This window comes from Nycticebus coucang, chromosome 4 (assembly GCF_027406575.1).
Source record: "Nycticebus coucang isolate mNycCou1 chromosome 4, mNycCou1.pri, whole genome shotgun sequence".
NCBI classification, from domain to species: Eukaryota; Metazoa; Chordata; class Mammalia; order Primates; family Lorisidae; genus Nycticebus; species Nycticebus coucang.
Genome location: NC_069783.1, coordinates 59,294,886 through 59,305,421, shown reverse-complemented (window position 1 = coordinate 59,305,421; position 10,536 = coordinate 59,294,886). Strand labels below are relative to the sequence as shown.

Here is a 10,536-nt window from a genome sequence, read left to right as displayed (position 1 = left end):
TTGAATTAATTTAAGTCTCAAAGGTTTAAACCAGCAGATATTGTTTTCCTTTCATTTATACTATTCTCCAAACCTAATCACTGAAAAATGAGCAGATTGAAAATACCCTTGTGAAAACGAAAATTTGTCTATATACTGAAGAACAGGTTATTTGACTTTACAAAATATATTTATAGGCACAGTTCCGTAATTGAAAACAAATACATGTACTTAAGTGTCTCTGATCATAACACACAATACCAGACCATACTTTCTCCCTTTATTTTCTTGTAATGAGTACAATGGAGGTTTCTTACTAATAAAATGTACGGAAAAGTCCTACCCACTCATCAGGTTAGAAACACTTTATTTCTGACAAACTTACCATCTCAAAAGCATCTAATCAATTCCTCAGTTACCAAATAGGTTGAAGAATGTTACTTTTGAGGGTTTTAATGTTGAACCATTGACCATGTCCTAGGTGTTGAATGGACCCTTAATCTAAGAGAAAGGACTATACTACAGTGCAAGAGTTAGGGTTATTGCTTTCTTGTTAAAGGAAAACTCCACTAGTTGCTCAAAGAATCTATTTATATAACAGGGTGAATATGGAGATATATAGGCAATTCTTAAAGAGACTTGGAAGGCCAATTTAAAAGCAGAGATATTTAAATAGAGAAATTCACATCACGTATAAAAAATTTAATCAAATCCCTTGTTAACGAATTTTTCAAAAGCTGAAATCTGGTGACAAATTATTCAGTCTTTTCATAATCATTCATTTTTGCTCAAATACAATAATTGTAGAACAAATCCCAAGATATAGGGAATATCTTGAATAAAGGAAAAGGGTCAGCTAAGAGAAGAGCTTTGCCAAGGAAGCTACAACTTGGTTATGGATTTCACTCTTGTCTTTTGCTTTATAAAAAGTGAATAATGGAACATTTTTTCCCTTGTTCTTCTATACTTCTAAGACTTTTCCCCATGTTTTCCTTTGTACAAGTTAAACAGTAGATTTTACTTTTCAGGGACTTAGAGAATAGTAGCAATAAAGGGAGGATACTGCTCTCGAAAATCAAATTCAAGCATTTCAACTCAATGATAAAGGGCTTGTAAGAGAAAACAGACCTGTTTCTCCACCTGCTAAACGGCATCCTCTAAAATACACAACCAGGTATCCCCCACCCCCAGCCTCACTATTCAATGTACCATTTTGTGTTTTTCCTACTGGACCTACTAAAATGCTGAGTGAAAGCTGAAGAAGGTAACATATACTGGCATTCCTGGCTGTGCAATCTACACATTTGCATTTTAAATATAATAATTCAAGCATAATCCATATTTAAAAAATTAGACTAAAGAGAGACAGTCAAGGTTTTAAAGGTTTCTCTTTGAAAAGATGGTATCTTACAGTACATACAAAAATACTCTGAAAATACATACGACTTCATTTACAAAACACTGAATCAACATATTACAAGAAGAATTACATGGTTATGGATTTTAATAAACTGAGCATGCGTTCATGAAACTTAAAAAATATTAAGAAATGCATTGAAAAAAGCAGTGTAAAAAAAGACAACTCATATAGTTAAATAAAAATTACAAAGGTCCTGAGCCAATTAATGGTTGGTAACAATGTCATTCAAAAATGCCTTTAGGTTTCAATAAAATCCACTGCTTATTTCTGCATGCCTAGTCTGTGAAGAAACTGTTTGAAGTTGTGGGGTAAATAATGGTGGTCAGGAATTATCATGCCGAGTTAATTTTACACCTCAAAAATACAAGTTTGCCATACTTAAAAGGTATCTTATTGTTGATGCTGGAAAGAGTTGCTCCTCAGTAAAAAATACCAGTCAACTAACAAGAATGGCATCAGATAGGATATGTAACAATTTCACCATTCATATACTGACTTTCAGTATCCTGGTTATATTCTGATTTTTAATAAAGATGCATTTCAAAGGCCTCCATGGGAGGCAAAATATAGAGAATTTATGGTGCCCAACTCATGTAATCACTGGACTAATCCTCCCTGGAGACTAAGCAACATTTGGACAGAAAGGCACAAAAAACCCAAAAGTTTAAATATTCCATGTGCCAATCTGGAAAAAATAATTTAAATCAACAGAACAGACAGTACATCTACATAAATGAGGAAAGCAGAAGAGATATCTCACATTCATTCATCTCAGGTTTTACAAAGTGGCTTCAATGAGAAAGTAAACGTGTTAACATTTAGAAAATCACAAGACAATTTTTTTGTTTGTTTTCAACTTTTTTAGCGCTATACAATGATTACAACATAAGATTTAAAAAAAGAAAAGAAAAGAAGAAAAAAGGAGTTCAGGACTTGTTTTAACAGTGTCCAAGTGGCCAGGAACTGGTTCCCATAACAGAGAAACAAGCATTGAAATTTAAGGCAGTAAAACCTCCAAATGCAAAGCCATAATACTGTAGATGACAATTTGATAGTAGGTGATCCTCAGAGAAGTGTATGTAGCAATCAGTGAGAGAATGCTACAGCATCTGCAGGTCAAAGTGTGAGAGTTCAAAACCACTTCAAGGTCGTTAGGCTGATGACTGTAACTTTCACCTTATTTTATGCATGACAGCCACTTCTATTTGAAAAACAGTGGCTGTATCTATGCCACCAAATGATTGCTTGCTCACTTAAGTGAGGAGGCACTGCTTTTACCGATTTAGGGTCAGTCGAATGGAGTTTTTGATGACACGGATGTTATTTGCTGGAACTGGTGATGATGAGTCCGGTAATTCTTTACTGGGTAGTCTCTATGAGAAGAACATAAAAACAAAAAAGGAAAAGCACATATATATATCTTATAAAAAGCACAACTAGTAAAGCAGTCATAAAACTCCAAGTTTCTCTCCAACTCCCTTGAGTTTCTAAACAATTATGTATTGAATATTTCCTTCTAGTAGTCAAGATTTCTTGCTTTTGAAACTTTTTTTTCCTTTAGAGTCAGAGGAATAAAGCAGATGGATGGTGAAGAGAAAGAGTAGAACTGGCAGGATGTGAATATGTATTGGAAAGATGACTTTGTTAAACCAATGCTATACCAAAGGAAATAGTGCATTAGTTTCTTGTCAAGAGATGACTGCTTCATCTTCCTGTGTTACCATGACTAAAAAAATATCTATATCATATCCTCATCCATTCAAAAAATTATGAAAACTTGGCTCGGCGCCGGTAGCTCAGTGAGTAGGGTGCCAGCCACATACACCAACGCTGGCGGTGCGAGCCCAGCCTGGACCTGCTGAAACAACAATGACAACTCCAACCAAAAAATAGTGATTCTCTTGCCTCAGCCTCACTAGTAGCTGGGACTACAGGCACCCGCTACAATGCCTGGCTACTTTTAGAGACAGGATCTTGCTCAGGCTGGTCTCGAACCCGTGAGCTTAGGCAATCCACCCGCCTCGGCCTCCCAAGAGTGCTACCGTGTGAGCCACCGTGCCCTGCCTATGATGTCTTCTTAAACTACTTCCTTTTCTAGACTTTTGAGGTACATACATTCAGGACTTTATTTGCTATCTATAACCCCTATACCAATACTGCTTATCCTTGAGAATGGTAATGAAATCTTACCCCTTTCCAGTGCTAGGCTCTTAATAAGCTTTTTGTACTTATAGATTACCTATGATTTTAACCTATGAATAAGACTGTTACCTTTTTGCGTGATGTGTCAATAGTTGGAATAGGCATAGATTCTCCTCCAATGGCATCCTAAAAACAGAAGATTACATATAAGTGAAAACTTACGGTCCTACATGCAAATACTTATTCCTACTTGAAATAAAACAAAACCAAAATCTGAGAGTAGACCTAATCTGATCTATTTTCTAATAAGTACTTCCTGATACATGGCTCTTTAAAGTAAAATATTCTGAATCATGCTATTAATATATTTACCACTGATTTTCTTTTTCTCTCTTCAGCAACATGGGAGTCCTTAAATGTTGATTCAAGTCGAATAAACTAAAATTGAAACATTAAAATGAGTTGCTATTACATACTTGCAAAAAACATACAAATCTATATAAACTGAGACTAATTAGTGATTAGGCTAGCATTAAAAACTATTACAAACATGGATTGGTGAGGAAAGAGAATTTAAATTAGACTTGAATTCATCGCCACCCTTAATTTGTACAGTTTGAGCAATCTTTTCAGTTAAATCAATTCATATTCTAACAAATATAGTATTACCACCACCTACTGGAAGCAGAAGAAATAAACATTATAACACACAAGAAATAAGATAATTTAGTTATCAATAATGACTTCTGTGTAAATCAAAGAGAAACTCAATACTAATCATTCAAATTTTCTGACACATTAATAATATGAATTTAGGATGACCAATTACTATTATTCCTTTAGGGTTTGGGTAAATCTTTTCAAACAGTCAACTCCTGGGGAACACTAACATAACTATGGAGAATTGTGAGTTTCTTTAGTAGTAAGCTAACTTAAAGAAAAAAATCAACTGCCAAATCATTAATAAAGTTGTAACTTTACCTTTTCTATGTCTTTCAACCTCTTAGAGGACCCATCTATGGATGGGGAATGAGATCTCTTGGGTGTAATATTCTTAGTTATATTTGACATTCCATTTAGATGTGGTTGTCCCTGGGCAGGGTTGTGGGGTGTTGTAATTCTGGGAATGACATTTCGTCCCACTACAGTAGGAATGGTGCACACAGCTGGGGTTGATACAGCTTTTACTGTAGAGTCAACTTCTGAAAAGGAGAAAGATTTTAATAACTAAACATTTATGAAGAATCATTAATAACAAAAGTCTGGATACCTACTTGCACCAATGACTGGAATGGACAGTCCTTGAGCTGGTAGGACACTCTGTGGCTTTTCCACAATTACAGCAGAAGGCTCAGCAGTACTCCTAATAAAAGTATTAAATTATCATCATTAAATGATTTCAATGTTACTTATTTAAAACACTCTTATTATACCTTTTAGGATAACCTTCTTTCAAGTAGTCCTACTTCCATATTACACTGAAGGAAAAGCAAACTATCCAGTGACAATTAAAGGGAAAAATTTAAGCAGAAAACCTGTACATTTCTGTGTACTTATTTAGTCTCACATGCTCATTAACCTATACCATTTCCTATGGGATGACCCACAAATTGTTAGGTATTTCTAAACAAAAACTGACTAGTAGCTTAAAATCTTTTAATGACTGAAAAAGACGTTTTGTAAAGGTATAGAAAAATTTACATTATCTTCAAATAAACTGAGCAGACAATTGAAAGGACAAATTTGAAATACACACCTTTCCGTTTCTCCAGCAGAAGGGCTATCAGGCTTGGAAAATTTGTTTGTAGACACTGGGGAATTAAAAGGTGTTCCATTATCAGTGTCTCTGGAACTATCCAGACAATTGCTATCCAGAGATGATCTTTTGGATGGAAGTCCACCTGAACTTCGACTGACATCAGAAAGACTTTGCTAAAAAGAAGGAAAAGCTTTTAGGATTTCAAAAATCAAGTGAGAAATTAAAGACTAGCTTCATTTCTGAAATATCTACAAGCAATTATCTCTTGTGGTTAATGAAAATGAGATTTTAGTCCTAGACTGAACTGTCTATACCATCTCAATTTCCTTAATAAGTTTGAAAGCTGAAAGAATGCAAATTTAGTCCCACATCATTTGTCTGAGTGGAACCACACTAGACAATTAAAATTACAAACTCACCTTTTTCTTCTTTTGAAGAATCTCTGCGGGAAGGTAGTGATGAAGTTGTTTTTTCTTTACATGAGTTGCTTCAATTTTCATTCCCTCTTTTAGCATGTTTATATTGTTTGCTTGTCTATACACTGTAACGATGTTAATATATTAAAAGGGAAATGTCTTTCTGAACCAAGGGCTGTCTTATTTTTCTGAAATGCATATATTTTTAACATCTTCCCAAACCACCTACCAACCAACACTAGCACACACACACCCCTCTTACAAAACAAATATCCTTAAAACATGATGCCACGATCCTGTTCAAGAATCCATTAGTTTTTCTACATCTATATTCTAAGACTTTCTCATAATTAAATCTCATTGACAAAATAAATGTATGGAAATAAAGGTTTTTCCTAATTTTGTTTACTGCTATTTTTCCAAAAGGCAATCTCTCCTCATAATTAGTTGCCCAAGTCTAAGCTAATTCTTATACCAAATATCCAGGATGCAACTCAGGCTGTCCCTTCTCCATGAGGCTTTACACCAGTCACAAAATGTCAGATGTCAGAAGTCATCTACATACAAGCACACCCTTGTTGTACAGGTGGAAAACGAGGCATGAGGCTCAACAGCCCTGAATGCCTTGCTGGGATTACAATACACACAGCCCTGATTTACATTCTAGTGCTTTTCATACCTTATAAGAAAACCAGACTTACTAACTACCATACAAATTTCCTTAATATATTTTAATTGTGAATACCTAATTAAATTATAAGCCAATTGAAGACAGGGATGGGATGCCTATTGTGCACAGCAACTACCTTGAAATGTGGTAAAAATTATTTAATCTCTTGGGGCCACAAGTATCCTCTAGAAAAAGGATATTTTACCAATTTATAATAACTTTCTCTTTTTAGAAAAATTAAAGCTTAAATTAGAATGAACAAATTTCTATGTAATATTTTCACTCCAGATTGCTTATAAAAGGATTATAGCACTGGGAGTGCTTGCCCAAATTGCAGATTCTCTGGCTCTGTCCTCAGAGAGGGTGATTTAGCAGTTCTAAGGCAAAGCACAGGAATCTGCATTTCATGATAAATGTGCAGACTAGGTCAAAAGAATTTAGGAACTCAGATGAGCCATACCAATAATATTAATAGCATGAATGTATACTATTCCAGATTATTGACAACAAGAAATTTATAACAGATGTATGTGTTCCAGAGAGATGGTATTAGAGGACTAGTTGAGAAAGATACTCTTTTCATTGATCCTGAAGTATACTTAACAACTCTGTACCTACTGATATTTATTTCATATACAAAACATAAAAATCAAGTCATCTTTGTGACTATAAAACCTGGCTATGCACAAGAGAACCATCTGTAGGGTTTTAACTTTCTTTTTGTTTTAAAACAGATGATATGCTCAAATGGTATAAACCTCAAAAGGTTTAAGAGTATTCAAAATAAGTCTCCTCTCCACTGTCGCCTAGACACACTGGAGTCCTGACCTAGAAGCAACCATCTTTGTCAGTTTCTTTTATCTATTTATTTATTTTTTGAGACAGAGTCTCACTTTTGTCACCCTGGGTAGAGTAGCGTGGTATCATAGCTCACAGCAACCTCCAACTCTTGGGGCTCAAGCAATTCTCTTGCCTCAGCCTCCCAAGTAGCTGGGAATATAGCCTGCCACAATGCCCGGCTATTTTTAGAAATGAGGTCTCACTTTCACTCAGGCTGGTCTTGGACTCTTGAGCTCAGGCAATTCACCTGCCTTGGCCTCCCACAGTGCTGGGATTGCAGGTGTCAGTTTCTTTTAAAACTAAGCATCACTGGGTGTGGTACTTGTAATCCTAGCACTCTGGGAGGCGGAGGCAGGTGGATCACCTGAGCTCAGGAGTTTGAGATCAGCCTGAGCAAAAGTGAGACCCTGTCTCTACTAAAATTAGGAACATAAGCCAGACATTGTGGCAGGTTCCTATAGTCCCAACTACTTGAGGCAGGAGGATTGCTTGAGCACAAGAGTTTGAGGTTGCTGTGAGCTATGATGCCATTGTCTCATTAAAAAAAACCAAAACAAAACTAAGTATCCTTGCAGAGATACTCTATTCATTTTTAAGCAAACATATATATATATTTTTTTCTTATTTAAATTAATGGTAGCACAGTATACACTTTCTCCTGCAATTTTTCCCTCAGTTAATATGTCCTGGAAATTGCTTGATCATGCCTTTTGTTTTTTAATAGCAATATGGATACACCATATTTATCTAGCCAATTATAAAACTTTAAAAAAATACAGCCTGCCACACCCTAGGCAGATGACAGTTATAGCCAATGTTGAGAACCAGAGTTTTATGCTGACAAAGTCTTACCTGTATCAGTAAATGACTGTATATCATATGTCAAGTCTATGTTGACGCTTTCTGCATTTTCTACTCTGCGAAAAATTATTCCGAGGAACCACATTGATATGTAATTGTTGCTATAAAGTAAAATTTAAGAATTTTCATTAACTTTTAAATTTTACAGGTGCTATTTCATAACCAAAACTTGGTCTCTGTGCTTCTATCTCATAAATATGAATGACAGTGGCTTGGCCAAATTTTTAAAACTTATCTCCAGAACACTGGGAAATTATCCTGTGTATTAAAGAGGATTAAGCAGCTTTGAATATGATGTACTGAATATATACTTAAGGATGTTTCAATTAATGTGATGGAGTTTTTGCAGGGTCTTTGGGCTACCAAAGTAGTGTGTACTTATTTTGAAAGCATGGCCCACTCACATTCAAACATATAATGTATCATGCTCCCACCAATGGCAGATAAATAATCCCACATTCTCAGGTAAAATAATTTTGCAAAAGAATTAAAAAAGACAACCTCACAAATGATCTGAAAAAAATCAATTAACAATACTTGAGAAATATAATATTACAAAACCATTAACTTACTCTTTATGATGTTCCTTATTTCCTGGGAATGACTGGGGATTCACATGGGCAAGAGTAATAAATTCATTCCGTTCCAAGTTTCCAACAAGTACACGAATTTTAGATTCTACCAGTCCAACCCTAAAATAAACAATGGATAGGATTTTTCTTATGATCACATTAAATTTGAAAGCTACACTTAAGTAAACCAAGAGCATTTTAGCTATGAAGGTTTACATGTTAATTTCAGAAATTCAGTCCCATATATTAAGAACTGTTTAAAACACCATTCAGGTAGATAAGAAGTTACTTAATGGGTCGGGCCCAGGGTCTCATGACTATAATCCTAGCACCCTGGGAGGCCCAGGTGGGTGGATTGCCTGAGCTCAGGAGTTCAAGATCAACCTGAGCAGCAACAAAAAGCAAAGTTTATATTTATACCTTTATCTCATGGCACTCCTGCTTGTGAACACTAATGCTCCATGGTCATGTACAATAGTCACCAATAAGATATAATAATTTTAAAAATCAAGCAAGAAATTTATAAATGGTAAAGTTCCACATAAATATGTTACTATCACCACACAGTAGACAGAACTTGAAATAGATGTCTTACCACTCCAGATGGTGTTCTTCTGTTGATGCACTAGCAGTCAATACTATATAATGTCTACGAAGAATTTTCAGCAACAATCAGGGGAAAAGAAGCCAGAAAAATTGTTAGGGTCTGCTTTTCCATCATCCCTTTTGTTCCTCCCTCCCAACAAATTAAAAAACTAATGCAGGCACATGGTTTATAAAAATTAAAACTTGCTGATTTTCATAAAGTTAATGTTAGATCCTACAATTAAAAAACAATTCACTTTAAAAATTACTAATACTGGATTAAATACTTCCAGAATAAAGAAACTCTCCTATCACTTAGGATTTATGTTTATCTACTGACAGCTGTACCTCTCATATATGAACTCTAACGTTCTTCTTAAAAGAAAACCACATAGAATACAAAATTTCAAATACCTATACTTTTGAAAGAAATTTGGTGGTTCAAGTAGTTTAGACCAATCTGATTTCCCTTGAAGAATTTCATCTGTGACTGCCAGACCTAAATAATAATAAAAAAGATTTATTTTGAAAATTGACCAGCTATCTTAAATCACTCTACCCCCAAATCTCAAACCCCATCAAATTCTTAAGTAACAAATGTAAATACATTATACTGTTTCTCAGAACACAAAAAATTAAATTTGACTGGACTGGCTCCACTTTTGGTCCTAATATTAGCGTGTATGCTTTGAAAAATAGTAAAACAATAACAGAACAACCTGAAAGATTTTTTTTTTCCTTTTTTAAGAGACAGAGTCTTGCTCTGTTGCCCAGGCTGGAGTACCGTGGCTGTAATCATAGCTCAAACTCCTGGGGCTTGGGCAATCCTCCTATTTCAGTCTCTCAAGTAGCTGAGACTACAGACATATACCACCACACTCAGCTAATTGTTTTCATTTTTTTAGAGACAAGGTCTTACTATGTTGCCTCTGCTGTTTTTGAACTCTTTAGCCTCAAGCAATCCTCCCACCATAGCCTCCCAAATCACTAGGATTATAGGCATGAGCTACCATGCCTGGCAGGTATTATGTAACTCTAACTGCCAGCCTATAGCTGCAACAAAAAATAAAACTGTCATCAACTAAAACCTTGAAGAAATATGTAAAGGGCAATGGGGCCAACCTGTTTACCTTGTTTAAATTCTTCTACCATTACTGTTCGAGTTGATGTGGACACATTATACGTAGAATTCTGTTGTGGGTAGGCAGGGGTGATTATGGGCATGAGATGATACCTGTCTGATGGATTTACCTGTGAATTAGAAACAGAATAATTGATCTATTCTATTTCAG

General features: G+C 35.2%; 1 protein-coding gene across 1 annotated transcript in view; it reads right to left on the bottom strand.

Moving 5' to 3' along the window:
- Positions 1–1,350: 1,350 nt before the first annotated feature.
- PAPOLG (poly(A) polymerase gamma) overlaps positions 1,351–10,536 on the bottom strand; it is a 40,790-nt gene continuing 31,604 nt past the window's right edge. Inside the window, exons 11-22 of the mRNA XM_053588915.1 lie at positions 10,375–10,495; positions 9,659–9,743; positions 9,255–9,308; positions 8,660–8,779; positions 8,079–8,188; positions 5,720–5,841; positions 5,298–5,473; positions 4,816–4,904; positions 4,523–4,743; positions 3,914–3,979; positions 3,671–3,727; positions 1,351–2,772 (exon numbers count right to left, since the gene is read on the bottom strand). Of these exons, the coding sequence (XP_053444890.1) occupies positions 2,674–2,772; positions 3,671–3,727; positions 3,914–3,979; positions 4,523–4,743; positions 4,816–4,904; positions 5,298–5,473; positions 5,720–5,841; positions 8,079–8,188; positions 8,660–8,779; positions 9,255–9,308; positions 9,659–9,743; positions 10,375–10,495 (1,320 nt within the window). The 3' untranslated portion in view covers positions 1,351–2,673. The remainder of the gene's footprint in view (positions 2,773–3,670; positions 3,728–3,913; positions 3,980–4,522; positions 4,744–4,815; positions 4,905–5,297; positions 5,474–5,719; positions 5,842–8,078; positions 8,189–8,659; positions 8,780–9,254; positions 9,309–9,658; positions 9,744–10,374; positions 10,496–10,536) is intronic.